The 17,508-nt window shown below is 54.3% G+C and overlaps 3 protein-coding genes across 9 annotated transcripts in view; 2 read left to right on the top strand and 1 right to left on the bottom strand.

Annotated features, from left to right (window-relative positions):
• Positions 1-7,057: 7,057 nt before the first annotated feature.
• Positions 7,058-11,659, top strand: LOC117642559 (G1/S-specific cyclin-E1). 4 transcript variants are annotated; one of them, XM_034380841.1, is made up of 9 exons: positions 7,058-7,288; positions 8,498-8,622; positions 8,744-8,788; positions 8,914-9,221; positions 9,300-9,619; positions 9,710-9,840; positions 10,224-10,602; positions 10,693-10,895; positions 10,972-11,659. In XM_034380841.1, exons 2-9 carry the CDS (start codon positions 8,548-8,550, stop codon positions 11,092-11,094), a joined length of 1,584 nt encoding a protein of 527 aa, XP_034236732.1. In that variant the 5' UTR covers positions 7,058-7,288; positions 8,498-8,547; the 3' UTR covers positions 11,095-11,659. The 4 variants fall into 4 exon arrangements, with proteins under 4 accessions (XP_034236732.1, XP_034236734.1, XP_034236733.1 ...); XM_034380842.1 differs by lacking the exon at positions 7,058-7,288 and adding an exon at positions 8,037-8,184; XM_034380843.1 differs by lacking the exon at positions 8,744-8,788.
• Positions 11,660-12,217: 558 nt separating this feature from the next.
• On the bottom strand, positions 12,218-16,043 carry LOC117642839 (ribosome biogenesis protein BOP1 homolog). The gene is made up of 10 exons (XM_034381430.1): positions 15,809-16,043; positions 14,874-15,401; positions 14,635-14,786; positions 14,438-14,555; positions 14,010-14,345; positions 13,755-13,922; positions 13,491-13,665; positions 13,186-13,395; positions 12,511-13,084; positions 12,218-12,420 (listed from the first exon to the last, which is right to left on the bottom strand). Exons 1-10 carry the CDS (start codon positions 15,908-15,910, stop codon positions 12,267-12,269), a joined length of 2,517 nt encoding a protein of 838 aa, XP_034237321.1. The 5' UTR covers positions 15,911-16,043; the 3' UTR covers positions 12,218-12,266.
• Positions 16,044-16,226: 183 nt separating this feature from the next.
• The window catches only part of LOC117642838 (solute carrier family 12 member 5), a 114,190-nt gene continuing 112,908 nt past the window's right edge, over positions 16,227-17,508 (top strand). For 3 of the 4 annotated variants that reach the window (XM_034381425.1, XM_034381423.1, XM_034381420.1), the window contains exon 1: positions 16,227-16,597. In XM_034381425.1, the coding sequence (XP_034237316.1) occupies positions 16,429-16,597 (169 nt within the window). In that variant the 5' untranslated portion in view covers positions 16,227-16,428. The remainder of the gene's footprint in view (positions 16,598-17,508) is intronic. The other variant, XM_034381422.1, reaches the window with a different exon arrangement.

Raw genomic sequence — 17,508 nt, 5'->3', positions numbered from 1 at the left:
CTGTCTGCCACCGCGGCTGGGCGGCAGGGCAGGGCAGGGCAGGGCAGTGCTCGGCGCGCCTGGCGCGCCGTCGACAAAAGTGTTAGAGTAATGCACCGGGACACTGCGGCAAATGATTCAGCAAACTGGAAATTGAAGTCACTCCCGTAAAGCGAGCGCGCGGAGTGGGACTTGGCACGGGGGCCACGGGCGCCATTCATCGGGCCTAAATGGAGGAATGAATGGGCCATGCTGGTGGTGCCTGGCGACTGCGACCTCCAAGGCCTCCAAGGCCGACGAGCCAGACACGCTGCCGTGATGCGCCCTCCGCCCGGCAGGGCAGGCCGGGCCTGCGCGGGAAACATAGAGGACGTAGCGGGCGTAGAGGGCGTAGCGGCCCTAGAGTGTGCTTGCCGCCAAGGCCGGGGCCGGGGGCACCGGGGCCCGGGGTATCGACGCGCCACCCGTCGCGATGCCCCGCTCCCGCTCGGCGTTTGGAGGGAGGACATACGCCGCACTGGTATGGGGGCCGGGGCCTGGACTTCGGGGCCGAGCGCCGCTTTGGCGCGCATCGGGAGGTGGCCGAGGTACCCGCGCCCAGCGCCCCGCGCGCGCATCGAGCAACGCCCGCACCCCGCCCCGTCCCGCCCCGGGGCCCCGCCAAGCCTCGCCGCGGCCCGCGCGCTCCGGACAAAGGAGACGGACGTCGTCAAGGGACGGCCCCCGAAGGGCTCCCGGCTTGACATGGTGGCGACGCGGGCGGCGCTGCAGTGACTGCAGTGCATCCACGGGGCCCTGGGCAGCCCTGGGCAGCCCTGGGGGGCCTCGCCGAGCCCTCCAGGCGGTCCTGGCCGTGAGGCGCGCGGTGGCGCGGCGTAGCGCCGGCGGACTGCACAACAAGTGGACATGCCGTGCGAGTCCGGTCCGGACCAAAACCAGAGGCACGACCAAAACCCACGTCGAGCCGAGTGCCGAGTCCAGCCGACACAAAGCTGGAGCCGAGCCGGGCAGCCGGAGACCCCAGGGGCCCAGGGGCCCCACTCAGGGAACCTCGCTCCCCGCATTCCTTGTACTGTACTTGCATAAAATGAGTACGTACGGCGGCGGCATGCCAATCCCCAAGCCCAGGGGGCTGGCTACCTCGGCTACCTCGGCTACCTTCGGCGGCGTCTTCCCGCCACCGCTACTCCGAGGCCACGACGCCGTGGTCCTCCGCCCGTCCCACGACCGCCATCGTCCAGGAACACTCCCTTGATGACCTGCTGGCCGGCCACACTGTTGCGTCACGCTCTAGACGCACCGCGGCGCTGGCGGCGCCCCTTGGCCTGCTGCACCTGTTGCCGCTGGTTGCCGCCAAGCGTTGTGTGGCGCGACGTCATGCCACGCGTCACGACCCAGTGGCGACGCGGGCGGTGGCGGTGGCGGTGGGTGGACGCGGTGACCGCGACGCCGCGATGAGCCGAGCAGCGCCCAATCAGCTGGAAAGGCGGCTGCCGCCAAGCCGCAGGGCACCGCCGGGCAGCGCGCGCGAACTGGACGCCAAGCGGCGGCGGTGGCGGTGGTGGGGGCACCGGGTACCCGCGAAGGCTGGACGGGCTGGACCAGGGCTGGACGGGCTTAGCTTGGACTCGGATGACTCAGTCCAGCCCGCTCCCGGCTCCAGCCGAGCTCCAGCAGCCGCCGAGGTTCATTGACTGGGGCGTCCAGGGCGTCTGAGGCGTCGCCGCGCGGACCGAGGACCCCGCGCACCTCACCGGCGTCCTCACAGTCCCTTCTCCCTAAAATTATTTTCAACCCTTTCCATCAAATTTCCAGCAACTTTTCAACTATTTTCTACAACCTTTCACCCCCTCCTTTCCCCCACCAGACCCAGCTGATTTCCCGCGCCGGTTCCGCCCGCGCTGCTTCGCTTTGTCCGAGGCCAATAACGCCCTTGTTTTGGCGCGCCTCCTCGAGATGCGAGTTCGAGACCCCCGTCTCCCTCTACTCCGCCGTCCCCACGGCCGGGCGGGGCGGGCTGGCGGTCCAGGCCGGAGCGGAGGCAGGACAAAGGTGGAAATAAGACGCGTCGGAGAAGGGGCGAGAGGAGGGGTGAAAGGAGGAGGCCATGAGAAGGACGAGGCGGAGCGGAGACGGGATTGAATGAATACACGGAATCTGCAAGGAGAGAAGCCGTAAAAGGGTGGAGGTTCCCATCCTATCCGTGATCCCCTCCCGCCGTCGCCTCCACATTGGCACATCTCGAAAATACAGCCCACTCGGCGACTTGGCGGGGCTTTCGCTACGCGTTGCTATACTGAGCGTTGCTGGTGCAAGTGACGCCCCCTCGTCCCACGTCGGATTGGCCAGTCACCTCGGCGAGCACCGCGTCAGCACCGCCAGGGCCGCCACCGAAGCAACATGCGCTGGCGCTTTGCTCGCTTTGCTGGCCGGGACGTTCTATCATTTATTTTCGTGGCCGCCTTCGCCGCGCCGGGCCTCTAGGCCGCGTGGTTTCCTTGGTCCCCCTGCGCCTCGCGCCCTACACCTCCCGCGTCGGCTGTGCGTGCGCCCGACGCTCATCGCCGCGGAGACGTCCAAGAAGGGGGTGAGGCATGTGTTCAAGGTCGGTGCCCTCTTCCTCTCTTTCGCTCTTTTTCTCGTCCGTTTTGGTGTCCGCCCGTTCGCCCCGTTTCCGCTTGTGTCCGAGCCGAGGGTTGGAAACGCTGCGTGCGTCTTATCGAAAAGGCCTGAAGCCCCCAGCCGGCCGGGCGTGCGGTCGGTCCCGGTCCCGCGCCACCATGATGGCGCGGCACGGCGCGGCGCGGCGCGGCCACGCACAGGCGGCGCGGGATGCAGTTGGTACTCCTGCGGCGTGCGCGGGACGAGTCCGCCGCGCGCCGCGCCATGAGCGGGCCGGGCCGGCCGGGCTCTAGAGCGGGGGCCCGCCAAAGGTGGCCGGCCCGGAGCCCGCCATGAGGTACCCGGTCTGAGGTGCCCGCCTGAGGTACCCGCCTGAGGTAACCGCGGGGCGGGGCGGGGAGGTGCGCACGCGCTGCTGCCGTAACACCTCTTGCAGGTGGCCGGGCAGTGCATACGGGGCAGTGCATGCAAAGAGGAAAGGGGGAGGGGGGGGTCTGCGGGGCTGGTCAGGCGGGGACACTCGAAACGGTACGGTACGCAGTACGCAGCACGCAGTCACTGCCTCCCAGAGCTGTAATCAGCCAAAAGGCGGCGCGAAAATTGGTCCGCTTTGGCCCGCGGAGAGTCGTTGACCTGAGTTCGAATCCCGCCGCGGGCGACGACGACTCCAGGACCCAGTCCAGTCGGCGGCGGCCAGTCGCTGGCGCGCTGGTCCGCTGGCGCCTTTTTCCGCAGGATGTCGCGGTGCGCGGTGCGGGCGGAGATACGCTCGTGGAGGTGCCGTCGCCTTCAAGGTGCCCTCATGCGCCTCGGCGTCGTCGTCGTGGTCCGCACGCCGCACGCGCCGGAAATCAATCCAGTGTCGTGCGATCGGTGGGGAGATAAGGCGGCCAGGGCCTCGAGGACGGCGAGGACCTCGGCGGAGACCTCGGCGGGAAGGAGACAGGTCCTCCTGTCCCTGGCCGACCGCTTCACAGTCCGCTGCGGAGGAGTACTACCCACCACCCTCCGGTACCCTCCGGCCGGGGGAGGCAAGGGCAAGACGTTCCGCTCGGTGGCGACGCGACGGGCTGGCGGTGTGCCTGGCGGCCTTCCGGGCCACGCGCCGGATGTGTCGGGGCGGCCCTTGGTGACTCTGACGTGACGGGCGTCGTGTGGTCGAGGAACGTGAAAGCAAGGGGGTGGCAGCGGCAGTGGCAGCAGGCGGCCCTGGCGACTTATCGCTCCAATTTCGAGTGTAGTGGGCGGCAGGCACCCGGGGCACGGCACGTGCGCGGCGCGGGCGGAGCCTTAGCGCGGCCCACAAGTGGGTCTCGTTGGAGGAAAAGTCCGAGGCCTGGAAAAGGGGCAGGCTGGTGGGGGTAAGGGGATCCCGCCTGCGATGGAATTCGCGTTTCGCTGCACACTGATCCCTAGAGTCGGTTTCGTCGCTCTGTTTCTCTCGCACTCATTGAGCGCCGCCTAAAGGTGCGCGAGAGACACGGCGAAGAAAACGACTCTCGGAGTCAAACTGCTGAGCGCAGCCCAGCGCAACCCAGTGCAGGCCAGTCCAGCCCACAGCCCTGGCGGGGGGCTGAGTCAAGACCGGGCGAGACGCCGTGCGGACAGCGGGGCCTCACGGCGGGGCCTCACGGCGGGGCCCTGGCCGTGGCCGCCAAGCGCAGAGGGGCCGCCAACGCCCGGCCACATCCCGGGTCGACGGCACAGCTCGTGTTGCCCGCGAAACCGAACGGCGCGCTCCGGGCGATCCGCCTCCCGGTCCCCCAGGCCCTCCAGGCCCTCCAGGTCGAGCAGCGCGTCGTCACGGCGCTGGGAAACGTCGTCGAGCTGCTCGCTCCGATGGGCAGGCCGTGCAGGCCGAGCAGGCAGAGGGGTGCGGCCGCCATGTGTGCTGCTGCGACATGGCTGCGACATGGCCTCCACGGCCGTGACAGAGCGACACGCCGAATGGCGACGCACAAAGGACGCGGTGTCCGAGGGACGTCCGAGGGACGTCCGAGGGTCCAAGACAACGGGCAGCCCGAGAAGACACATGGACTGATGAGGCGGCCCGCCGGCCCCGGGGTGTGCATGGTGTGCACGCGGCCCGACCGGAAGTAGGCCTTCCAGAGTCCAGGACGTCCAGGAGGAAGGTGCTCTCGCGGGCATCGGCGACGCGGCCAACGCAACGCGCCCCCACCGCGGTTTTCGCCAGTCCGCGCTCCGCGCCTGGGAAGCACCCGCGGCACCTGCCCGGCTGCAGGAGGGCGCGACGACGTGGACGTGCGCGTGTAAAACGGTGCGGCGCACTCGACCGCGTCGCCGGCGTCTATGCATATTCAGGATTCGCCCCGTTCTCACAGGGATGAGCGCCATCAAAGGGGCGTACTGCGTGTGTGTGCGTGGGCGAGTGAGTGGGTGTGTGTGTGTGTGGCGGCGCGCGGGTACCAGCCCGCCCCGTTGCAGCTGGTGTTTCAATGTTCCAACCTACTGGTGCATGGGGTGGTGGCAAGGGGGTAGCTCGACTTGGCTGGATGGACTGGCCACGGCCTGGCGCTTCGCCGCTTCGCCGCTTCGCTCCAGCCGGTCGCCCCGCTGCTTGGATCCTCGAATTCCCACACAGCCCCCTCCCTTCCCTTCTTCCTTCACCCTTCCTTTGTTGCTCCTCCCGTCTCCTCCCCGCCTTGCTGCCTGGCTCGCCCATCTGGCGGAGCGCGGAGCAGCGCAAAGCGTCGCGCTGTCGCGGCCTGCCTGCACTACACACTCCAGCAGCACTTGTCCAGGCTCGTTATTACCGTTTTTATCTTTATCGCGGCTTTATTTTATCTGGAGGCGATCTTGCGGCCGGCGTGCCGCGGTGCCACCAGGCAGTGCCCACACCCCGCGCAGTGCCGCGCAGCCTGGGAGGACGCAGACGCACTTCTTTGTCGTCCGCGCGGACGTGTACGCCGGAGCCTACTTACACTGCTTACGTGTCCGGGAAAACAATGGGCCCACATTAGAAGACCGTCCGGCGGCCCGGATCGGCCTAATCCGTCCTGGGGATCCCGGGCTAGGGCTGCCAGGGTGCCTGGGAGGCTCCAAGGGTTTATTTCGTTTCCACGTCGCCGTCGCGGTGGCCGTCGGGACCCCTTTCCTTTCCTTTCCCGCCTTCGCGCCCAATTCGAGTCGGCTGGAGGCTGGAGGGCTAGCGTGGCGACGTGTGGCGCAGTGGCACGGCGTGGCGGCATAGAGGCGGTGCGGGGCGGTGCGGCACGGCGACCGCGCGTTCCTCGCTGTTCCCGCCCGTCGACGGCGTCTCCCCCTACTCCAAGCTCCCCTCCCTCGCCTTCTACGCCTCAGCCAAGTGCCACTGACTCTCCCCCCGGACACCCCCGGGCCCCCGGGTCCCCCGGACGTCAGGTCTCCTCGGCCTCCTCCTTCTTCATCACCCCGGGCCCCGGGCTCCGTCCCGAAGCCGAACCTGCGCCGATGGCCCCGAAGAGCCCCGTTGGCCACCAGCACGCCGAGCCCGCTCCAAGCCGGCCCCCAGGGCCCCAGGTCCCCGAGCCCCAGGTCCAGGCCGCCCGGCCGCCCAGGCCCGCGCCGAAAGTTCGTGAGCCACCTGAGCACTACGGCAGAATTCCGGCGAGATGCTTCACCTCGGACTCCAAGTCGAGCCGGCAGCGCGGCCAGCAGCGAGACGGCCAGCGCACCGAGCCGCCACGGCACCACCGCACGCTGCATGGCCACGGCGGGGAGCAGGGTGGCGCGGGGCGGCGCGGGGACAAGACCTGGCTCTGGCTCGCTCTGGTTGCCACGCGGGCCACCCTGCTCTTTTGCTCGACTTTCATCGGCCAACCCGAGAGAGAAGAGAAACATGTACTCGCGTCTAATATGCCTCGTCGGTAAGGGGCTCTGCTTGCCCTGCTCCAGCGCATAACGCGCAGTATAGTTAATTTTCGCCAATCCAGAACCTAAAATTCAGCATATTGGCAGCAAACACCTATCACAGACAAGGACACTAACGACTCATGAGAGAAACCCAAAAACCTGATCAAATGTGTGAAAAGGGACGAAAATGGCCATCGCACAAGTAAACCAGTTTGGGCGATAAAAGACATTTCAGCCGCCACTGGGTCGACGACAGAGGCCCAGAAGTCCGCGAGGGTCGAGGGCGCGGGCGCGGCGCGAAATGAGTCCCGCCCCGCCGCGTCGCCTTAGAGGCGCCACCGCGACACTCCTCCGCCGCGATCCGCCCTGGCGCCCTGGCCACTGCACTTTCCCGCGCAGGCGCTTGGGCCGCGCGGGTTGCGCGCGAGTAATCAGCTGTGCGCGCCGCTCGCGCCAGCTGGGCCGAGTGGCGATTGTCACTTGTCGACGCGGCCGGCCAATGAGAGGCCGGCAACGCCGGGGCAACGCTAGTAGGGGGCAGCACCTCCGTGCCCCCACCACCGCCAATGTTGTCCGCCTCCCCCTTCCTCGCCCCGTCCTCGTCCCCGAGCCTCCTCTCCCCTTCGCGCAGTGCAGTCTTGTCAGTCCAGTCGCCTCTCGCACTCACTCTGCATGAGTTGCATTGCGCGAACTTGTCGTGGAGACTTGGCCCTGGTGACTAAGTTGGTTTAGGAATGTGGTCCTTGGCGTTCAAGGACACTTTCCGTGTGTGAAACTATGTGCTGCCATCTCACCAAACTCGGATACTACTGAAGAACGGATATTTCCCACACATGTAAGCACTGCGGTTAATGGCTGGCCTGCCGGCGTCGTGTCTCTGCGCATTTCTGGATTTCATCAAGAATTTTGAGGATAACCCTTCCCTTTGGATACTGGAAACGTGCCTGCGATAAGTGGATAATTGAAATGTGTGCTCCATGTATTTCTACGTGAATACTGATGTGGGTAAAAATACATGGATTGGCTGATGTGTGCCCGTGGCCACTACGCCGCTCCGGATATTATTTCATTTCCATACAATCGCATGAAATGATTTAATAGCCGATGATATTTCACCCCTGGAGTTGTAGTGGATCTAAAAGAGTGTAGGCCTTCTCCTCATTAAGTCAGTTTCTGAAAACTTACATACGTGGACAGTGTTTGCGCGCTATGTGCAGGGCTGCACTTCGCGCGCGAAGTGAACTCAACAAGTTGTCTCCAAAATTAGTTTGCCAGCTTTGTGGACTCTTTTGGTCGTCCGTCTGAATCTGTTAGGCTCTGGCGTTTTTCCTCAGTGGCAATTTGCTTCTGGAAAATCATAAATGATGGCGAAATAAGATAGTTTGAGGTCCCCATTGTTCCCGCATTCCGGCGGGAGATCGAGCATTCGGCGCCCAATTTTCCTACTCCTATACGCGTTGTTTCGACCAATTTTAGGGATTCCGCCAAGCCAGTTTCCATTCTGCACAGTTATTTTGTCTATTTTCCACCCTCCTTTACAAAATTTTCCCTTAAAGTGAAAATTTTAGTTGTCTATGTGGCCTTTGTATCCCGCGCCCGGTGACCTAGTAAAACTTGCGGTCTCTATCCTAGAGAGCTCTATTTCGTCTTTAAAGATTTGTGGGGGGTTACTGTTTTCTGAACCAACATTTCTGCGGAATTTTTAACCGATCTATTGCATTCTGGTTCATGGTAAATTTTTTTAAATCAATTTTTGGTGGGGTAGGAGTTGCATGGTTATAACCATGAAGCATGCACTGCTGCTATCATTGTGCTTTCATTTCCTCTCAATTTCATTGCCCGTTTGTGGCCATTTGCTTTTTATTTCAAATAAGAATTTCCACCATTTTTGTTTCCTAAATGCATTGCTGGTTCCTGGACATATCTTAAAATTTCTGGCGTTCAGTCCTTGCTGCTGCTTTTCGTTATGCTTTCGTGTCCACCAGCAGGGTGCCTTGAAAATTCTTGAGTTTTAACATTGCTGTTTGCCCTCTGCTCTTTTCAGTGGGAAAAGGAGGCCTGCATGACGTCAACTTGAAGATTCTAAGGACCTGCATGATGAGTCGGAGAAGCCAACCCACACTTCCAGCACTACTGAAGAGGAAGCGCCGCGACACCGATGATGGAGAGGTCAGTTCTGGGCCTCTGTAGAGCACAGTGAAAATCTTGTCTTTTCCTAAACAACTAACTCTTTCCTGAAGCATGTGTGGTGTATGGTGTATACTAACAGCTTGGCATGTGATGCTTGCAGGAAATACGACCCCCTGGACCACCACCTCCAGGACAGATTCCAGAGGTGAGCCATGGGTTAAAAGCAAGATCTGATTACTGATGGCTCTCCTCTCTCGCATGTCCAGTCTGTGTAAACTAAAACCTTTAGGTCTTTTGAACTCGTGTTTTATAATCGTTTTCTTTCTTCAGGTCGCCATCGACTCATCACAGGGTGATGCTCCAGAGATAAGTATTCAAGAAACCCAAACTGTTGAAGCACCAAGTGAAGACAGCGTTGTTGTGATATCCAGTGAAGACAAGGAAAATGAATGTCCACCTACATTAAGCTGTGACGTACCTAGTGAAGACTTGGGCTGCTTTGAGGTTCCATCCTCAGGTGATGAAGCTGGTTATGAACTAGGAAGTGAAAATGATGATGGTTGTACAGTTCTCAGTCCAGAGCCAGCAAGACAGACTTATCCTCTAACACCGATTGACAATTGCCATACATGGAGCAGGTCAGTGAAAATTTGATAATTTTTTTGATTTCAAAGGCTGTCTAAGTGGAAAGTCTTAATTTATGTTGTTTGTTGCAGATTTCGTGGTTCTTTTAGCCAACCAGGACAGCCCACAGAGCGAGCATGCCCTCTACCAAATCTTAATTGGGCTGATGAAAAGAATGTCTGGGAGCGAATGTGTGCTCAAGATACAGCAGCTACAGAAAGGCGGAATCCCGACATGTTTGACAACCACCCTCTTCTTCAACCTCGCATGCGGTCTGTTCTTTTGGATTGGCTGATCGAAGTTTGTGAAGTGTATAGGCTTCATAGAGAAACTTACTATCTTGCCATGGACTTTCTGGACCGCTACCTTACCCTCACAAAAGATTTGCCCAAGACTCAACTGCAGCTCATAGGTAAGCCCTTGTTCTTAAATCTGATCTTATCATGTTTTATATCAAGTATCTATCCAGTAAATTTGACCTTTCATTTCATTACTATTTTAGGAATCACATGTCTTTTCATTGCTGCTAAGATGGAAGAAATATACCCACCTAAGATCCAAGAATTTGCATATGTGACCGATGGAGCATGCACTGAGGCAGATATTCTTTCTAAAGAACTGGCAATCATGAAGGTAATGCAGTCAGCCTGGTTATGGCCTCCAAACCACTCGATGCCCTGCCCCCTTCTATTCAGACACAATGTTCCTGTAGATTGGTGCAGTAAGTAAAAGCCTTGTGGTATGCCACAGAACTGTGTAATCTGCAGTGTTGTGCAACCCATCTCAGGCTACAAGTCATAACATTATTTTAGGGGAATGAAGTGGGAACCAACATCTGTGTTGCAAGAACTGAGTTAGATGGGCATTAATTTTTCTTGCCACTTGAATATTTTCTTAGTCAGGAGATAGTGGCTAAATTTTATTTTCCATCAAGATTTCTTGCCCCCGACACCCATACTAGTCCCCTTCAATGTCTTGGTAGTTAATGTGTCTAATTATGTGTTGCTCTCTTTCAGTGTTTGGACTGGCGTCTGAGCCCTTTGACAGTAAACTACTGGCTAAATACTTACATGCAGTTGGTGAGCAGCCATCGGAGGGTGGTTGGGCGACAGCAGCGATCTGCCGCGCGGGAGAAGTTGGCTCGTCGCGTTAGTCGCTCAAGCCTGGGAGGGCTTTGCTCGTCACCGTTGCAACCTGAAGTACAGACAGCGCACGAAGAGAATCTTGGAACGTCCTTTGTTTACCCCCAATTCTCTGGGCTGTCATTCTCAGAAACAGCTCAGCTGTTGGACCTGTGCACTCTGGATGCTGCCTGTCTCCATTTCTCCTATTCAGTCCTTGCAACATCAGCTTTGCATCATACTGTGTCAAGGGATATAGCCTTGAAATTCTCAGGTAACTTGACTTTCCAAGCTCTTATAGTGTTTGCTATTATTGGGTTTTATTGGTGTTTAATATTTCCAATTTCTCTTTCATGTTTCTCAGGATTGCAATGGCAAGACATTGCAATTTGTGTCAAGTGGATGAAACCCTATGCTGTAACTCTAGCTAAAGAGGGTGCTACTACTACATTTCCCTCCCATAGCTCAGGTTCACCTCACAGTTCTGGACTGACCAAGGCAGTTCCGAACATAGTCACAGATGACTCTCACAACATACAAACTCATTCTGTGAATTTGGACATGCTGGTTAGTATCCATTTTGAATGTGTTTTGAAAAAATGGTTTGGTTAAATTGTTTACTAACGACCTTTTTATTTTCCAGGAACAAGCTCAAGCTTTACTTGTTAAATTAGTTGAAGATGAAGAGGTGAAGGCATTAGGTCTACTTACTCCCCCATCCAGTGGCTGCAAACCTCTTGTGTCACATGGCTCCAATTTCACCTGATACTTAATCTTCCCAAGCTTTTGTCTTGAGTAGCAAAAGACTGAAACTTATGAAAATTATATATTGTTACTCCTGGCAAAGCATACGACAAAACTGCCATAATGCTTAATTCATAGTTAGTGCACATTATCCATAGCAACCCTTCCTTGTGATGGTTTTGCCTCTTCACCATAAATGTGTATCATTATGCACTTCTTTGGTAGAGGCAAGTTAAAACGCTTATTTTTGAGGGTGGCTTAACCTGTGTACTTTTCAATCTAGTCGAAAGATTATTTTCTGACTAATAATTTTGTAGAAGATATATTACAAACTGCAGTAAATGAATTTTAATTTCTTATGAAGCCAGGAAACCTGTTTTTGTAAGGTCATGTAATGATGCTTGTAGAGTTTTGAACCATGGTGCGGAGTGCATGGCGTTATGAATTTATGAAGTTAAATTTCCTCCGTTTTTATTGATTTTTAAGTAGTGTAAATAGCCCCATGCATGTGCCTTCACTTTGTTAAAATCTCAAAATTTGATTTAAAAAAAATGAAATAAAATCCAGAAAAAAAATAATAAACATGAAGTTATGTAGGTTTTATGTTTTGACTATTAGACTATTTTGACTTTTGGCGGGGTTTAAAGGACATTTTTGATATTTGTTTCTTTAAAAAAATATATGAAAATGGATGAATAAAGGAAGATTTCCTAAAAATACTTTTTTCTGTTATTCTACCCCTCCTTCTCCTACACACCTTATCTGAAAATCATGTACACCTCAGCTAACAAACTTGTGCACCTGTCTCAGAAGTGAGATGCTGAGTGCTTTGATAAGAAAAAGCACTTTGCGGGGTTCATAGTTGCTCATAGGAGTATGGGATGCATTTGCCTTGATTTACTGTGTAGGATAACTGGGTTATCTACTAGTTTCACTGTATTAACAACATTTCAGAACAGTATTAGGTGCGAGCAAAACAAAAAGGAAGACACCAAAAAAATGCAGGAAATAAGCCTCGCCTTATTTCTGGATTAGAAATGAGAAGCCTGAATGTTGAGAAATTGTAAAATGTTGGAACATGGAGTAGGAGTAGGCCTTGGCCTTGGGGGAAACAAAGTTTGGACACTTGGAGAATAATCACAGAAAGTGGAAGAGAATTTATTATGATTTATTATTTAAGACATAATTGCAGTTCTATGAATATAATCTGACAGTTTTATCTGCTCCTGCAGAGAACACCCAAGGTTGTGTCGGGTGGAAAATCACATCAAATACACCAAAGTCATTGTTAGAATCATGGTAGGCTAGACGTTTCAGTGGAACAATGAGGGGGTTCTTCAACAGGTCACTGAAAAAGAACAAGAAATAAGCAATATGAGATTGTGAAAATTTAACAAATATTGAGAGTAGATAGATTAAGTAAAGCACTGCTACTTACTTGTACACCATTCCATGAGACACAATAACGCTTCTATCATCTGATGCTGAAGCAAACAGTGGATACCGTTTGTGGAATGCCACACCACGTACTGCAGTTCCATGAAGACGAAGGGCTTTGTAAGGTTCAGTAGACAAGTCTAAATCAAACCATAGCATTTTTCTGTCATAAGTTCCCACAAGAATGTTGTCTCCATTGGGATGAATAGCTATTGATGAAATCCACTTGGCAAATGTTTCCAATTTTTTTGTCATTTTTTGTTTCAATAAGTCATAGACACGGATGTGTCTTTGAGTAGCTACAAACAGCATGGGCTGAATGGGATGGAATAAGACACACTGAACAAGCCCCTTGCTTCTGCTGAAAGGAACCTGCGATCGTCGCTTGGAGAGCTGATGAATAAGCACTGATCTGTTAGCACCTTCAGGCATTACAGAGGAGAAATAGTCACCACGACCATGCCATGTAACTTGTTTGATTTCCTTGAAATGGGTTACAACAACTCGAATGCCATAGCTCCATTCTTCTTCATTGCCTTGTTCCCACTGCACAGCTGTCTTCACTCTTTCTGGAACTGTAACAAAAAATGTCACATGATGGTACCAATATGCTTCATAACTGACAGGTGAAAGAAAAGAAAAAGAAAGACAAGACAAGTAACAGAGAAGACCTCACCTGCAGATGACTCTTCAGGTATTTCTTTCAATAGAGCATCAGTTTTTGCCACTACAAGGTTATCACCAACCCCAGGATTGATGAGAAGAAGTTTCCGGTCAGCAGCCACAGCCACAAGAGAGAGGGACTGATTTGGACACCAGCACACACTTCTGACAGTGCCTCCAACATTAATTGTACGCATGCATCTTCCAGTAGCCACCTCCCACACTGGACATTGAAATAAAAATGAAAAAGACAAAATTATTTAAAAGAGAACAAAAACTAATAAGTTTAAAACAAGGCCAACAATTTAATATACAAACCTTTCACAGTGCAATCATCAGATCCTGATATTAAGAACTGGCCCTTCATGTCAAGAGAAATTGTGCGGACCATGTCAGTGTGTCCTTCATACACCACAGCCAAAGTGGTGGGGAAAGGCTGCAAATCTTTTGGACTTGGCAATTTAGGAAGAAGATCTTCAGGTTGAATTGCCAGCTAAAATATAATAAAATTGGTTACCTTATTAAGATCATCTAATGAAAGGCACATAAGGGAATATTTGGAACTAGTAAAACATTTATTACCTTCATTTTCATAGCCCGAGGACACATGTAAAGATCCAAACAACGCAAGAAGCGCTCCCTGATGTAACGGGAATAAGCTGGCACAGCTCTGAGAGAGGAATACTTCTGAGGAAGGAAATGCAATTTCCTTTTGTGGGGAGTATCTGCCATACTTTCCCATTGTCTCATCTGTAAAAATCCAGTCAACATTATAGACTGTTAAACATTTGAAATAATTTTAATGAGGAAAAAGGCAGATGCTGTGGAAGTACACACCTCTCGCTCGTCAAATAGATATTCTGCAGGTGGATTATAAGACTCCGCATGCCCTGGCAATAACCGTTTGGGAGCAGGCAAGTGATTGTGAATTCTACGCATCTCTTCTGAGGCATTGTCATCAGTACCCCATAACATATAGAAATTCTTTTCTCTTTTCTTTTGTCTCTCTTCAGCCCTTTGCTGTCTAGTTTTCATCCATCCCATTTTAAGATGATGCACATATTTAGATACTCTGGCTGCTTCTGACTTGCTGGGCAAGAAAGACTTTTTGTGCTCAGGGAACTTACGCAGTGGTGTTTTCATAACATCAGAGGTGAAGTACTCAACCCAAGGCTGGCACAAAAATTAAAAATAATATAAAATTTGAAAAAAAAAAAAAAAAAAAAAAAATGTGAGGAAAATAATCTACCATAATCACAACTTACAGCAGTGTCATCAAATGAAGCATCTGGAATCTTTCCACTCTGCAAGCGTTTGATAAGTTCAACATCACGATCACTAAGTACAACTTCTTGTCCAGTTTGTGGATCTTTAACAGTTCGGCTGGAAATTAAATGAAAATAAGAAGAGTACAAGAAAGCACATCAAATAACAGCAATTGAGAAACAAAAATAAAACTCACAAGAAATTAGGATCTTCCATGCGTTTTAGGAACTGATCTAAAGTGTCTCCTGTTTTAGGCCTCATAATGCGTTTGCCTTCTGAGTCGTAACCAATGTGGGGATACTCATCATACCAATTCATTGGGATGTTACCAACAGTATTACGGATATCCTGCAAAATCAAAAATATCAAGAAATATTTACCAACAACTCGCAACACATAAATTTTGAGATAACAGAACATAGAAATGACTCTTGCCTCCTCATCAGAAGTATCACCAGCTGCATATTCATCAGCCGGTGGTTCAGATTTTCCTTGAAGAGCCTCATCACTATTTGATTCAGACCCTTTGACTATGTCACTACTTGATTTGTCCTCAGCAGGTGATTTAGATGGTCCTTTTGGAGCTCCAGTATCCTTTATTTTATCACCTTTGACTTTGTCAATTTTAAATTTGCCTCCCAGTTTCCCATTTGAGGATGTCTTGGCTTCATTTAATTTGGAATCAGCTGGTTCTTCATCAGCACTTTCTTCCTCATCCGATTCCCACTCCAAATCGGATTCATCTGTTCCTTCCTCATCCTCAGCTTCAGAGTCGTCAGTTCCTTCTTCCTCATCACCACTTTCATCTTCATCACCACTTTCATCTTCTTCACCGCTTGCATCTTCTTCATTGCTATCACCCTCTATACTTTCCACATACCCGTCACTGTCTTCATCAGACAGGTCTTGGTCCTCACCGTCTGTACTGTCGTTGTCTGAAATTGTCTGCAGAAGGTCTTCGTCCTAAACAGAAAGATAATCCACGTACTTTAATTAGAAAAAAAATGAAAAACTGCGAGTGATGAGTTGATTAGAGCCACATCAAAGAGGGATCAATTTTAATGAACAAGCAGCATTCGTCAGTTTACCGGTAAACATAACCTAGCTAACCAGTGCAGACGCCAGAAAAGATACAACCCTCTAAGTGCACAAAAAATCCACAAGAATATCAAATGCAACTGTAGAATAGTACAAGAAAAACGATGCTAGATGAATTTCACACTTATTGAGATGAGTACAATAGGAAAGGTGTACTGTAAGGCAGCCCACGTGAGAAGTTAGGTACAGGAGCAAGAGGTTTGAAACTAATAAATCAAACATATTCGAGGTTGACGGGCAACGTTTCAGGCAAAGATGAAGCAAAGACCCACCTCGGATTCATTATCACTGGTCAGCGATGTAGAACCATTAGCTTTTTCATTAATAACAGCTTTTTCGAGTTTTCGCTTAGCAGCAACTTTGTTCGTGGCCATGTTTCTGCAGGCAGCACCGCCTTGAGACAATTGTTTGTTGTTTTCTGGAAGTCCTTCCGCCCTTCTTTTGTTTCCCTGAATGCTGTCAGGAAGTCAGTTCCGGCCGGAAATGCTGTTTTGGGCTGTTGGTGTCAATTCTTCCAACCACACATATTATAAAAAATGGTTTCCGACATACGGCGCCCCCGGGCTCTGGTGTAGGCACAGGTTTCGCGGTGGCCAGTGCGCCGGCAGCTAGCGCCCCTCCCGGGGGCTCCACGAACCTTCCTGACATTTCATGGGGCCCCGTTTGGCGGGTGTTCCGATGTTCGTTTAGTAGCGCGCTAGAGCCCCGCCGCGCCGCGCCGGTAAGCATCCGCCCGGACCCCCACGCCTTGCGCCCCTAGAGGCACCGGGACGCAGGACAAGACGCACGGAGTCGCGTCGCGTGTTTGCGGACAGGGTCGCGAGGACAGCGGAGACAGTGAGGCGACGCGGAGTCGCTCATCGAGAGTGTCATCAGCGCGAATGACGGCAGCATGGCCGAGCGATTTAAAGTGACCAAGTCCGGAGACGGCGGCAAAGTGCGGACCTACGGCCCGGCCAAGTCGACGAGGGAGTCCCTCGCGCAGGCCCAGGACGCCGACGACTCGGACCCGGAGAGCGGCCTGCTGCGGCCGCGCAGGAACTCGCAGGACGGCAACATAGGTGAGTGTGTGGCCGTGCGGGCCGTGTGGGCCCCTCGGACCGCCACACCGTCAGACTGCCAGTGGCGCGTCCGCCGCGTCCGCCGGGAGGGCGGCGCGGCCGCAGCGGCGGTGACAGCGACACGTCCCCGTTATGCAACACGGACAATGCACCGGGGGCGACCGGGGGCCTGCCCTACGCCCCGCGCCCCGCCGCCCCGCCGCCCGGCCTCGCCCCTCGCCCACAGAGCCCATAGAGTTCAGCGGCGCCAGATCGCTACCGACCTACCGACTAGCATCGACTGTGCTCCTGACCCAACTAATGCTGGCGGGACATGCGATGCCCGAGGGTCGGAGGGCCGAGGGCCAGAGGCAGCGGAGGAGAGCGGGCACCCTCGGCGGCGCGGTGGTGGCTATCTGCCCTGCTGCATCTGCCGCCGTGCAGCTGGCCGTGGGTTCAGGACGCGCGACCCGGACCGGCCCAAGTGACCTTTTGGCCTCTCCCTCTCGCCGCTCGCGGAGTGGAGTGTCACAGCAAGCGGCCGGGAGCGAGTTGCCAGGACAGGGAATTCCCAGCGGCCGGGGCGCGGCACTTCCTGGCCGAGACCGTGCCGAGGCTGGACGACCCAGCCCTCTTCCCCTTTCATGAACAGCTCTGACGTCACTGAGCGTCCTGGCAGGTCCTGGCCGCGCGGCTCCAGCCACCTCCAGCCCCGCGCGCGTCCTCCTCGGTCCTTCTTGTTTTATTTGTCGCTCGCCCGCCCGCCTCGCCCGCTGCCGTCATGTAGGTGGACGCCTGACGTCACACTGCAGGTATGGCAACATGTCTCCGTGCCATAGGGCCGGCCGGTCGTGGCCGTGGCAGTGCCGTGGCCGGCCTCGCCGTCATAAATTACACGTCGCCGTCAAAGGCGCGGAGTGCTGACTGCAGTA

This window comes from Thrips palmi, unplaced genomic scaffold (assembly GCF_012932325.1).
Source record: "Thrips palmi isolate BJ-2018 unplaced genomic scaffold, TpBJ-2018v1 HiC_scaffold_16, whole genome shotgun sequence".
Taxonomy (NCBI): Eukaryota; Metazoa; Arthropoda; class Insecta; order Thysanoptera; family Thripidae; genus Thrips; species Thrips palmi.
Note: the sequence above shows the minus strand (reverse complement) of the source record. Positions and strands in the feature narration are given on the sequence as shown.

Bases quoted from the DNA above. Each gene is read 5' to 3' on its own strand.
- LOC117642559 (XM_034380841.1), top strand. From the start codon at position 8,548: ATGATGAGTCGGAGAAGCCAACCCACACTTCCAGCACTACTGAAGAGG. The intron at 8,623-8,743 runs GTCAGTTCTGGG...TGATGCTTGCAG, and splicing joins GCGACACCGATGATGGAGAG to GAAATACGACCCCCTGGACC. The intron at 8,789-8,913 runs GTGAGCCATGGG...TTCTTTCTTCAG, and splicing joins CTCCAGGACAGATTCCAGAG to GTCGCCATCGACTCATCACA.
- LOC117642839 (XM_034381430.1), bottom strand. From the start codon at position 15,910: ATGGCCACGAACAAAGTTGCTGCTAAGCGAAAACTCGAAAAAGCTGTT. The intron at 14,556-14,634 runs GTGAGTTTTATT...TTTAATTTCCAG, and splicing joins ATGGAAGATCCTAATTTCTT to CCGAACTGTTAAAGATCCAC. The intron at 12,421-12,510 runs GTAAGTAGCAGT...GTTCTTTTTCAG, and splicing joins TCTCATGGAATGGTGTACAA to TGACCTGTTGAAGAACCCCC.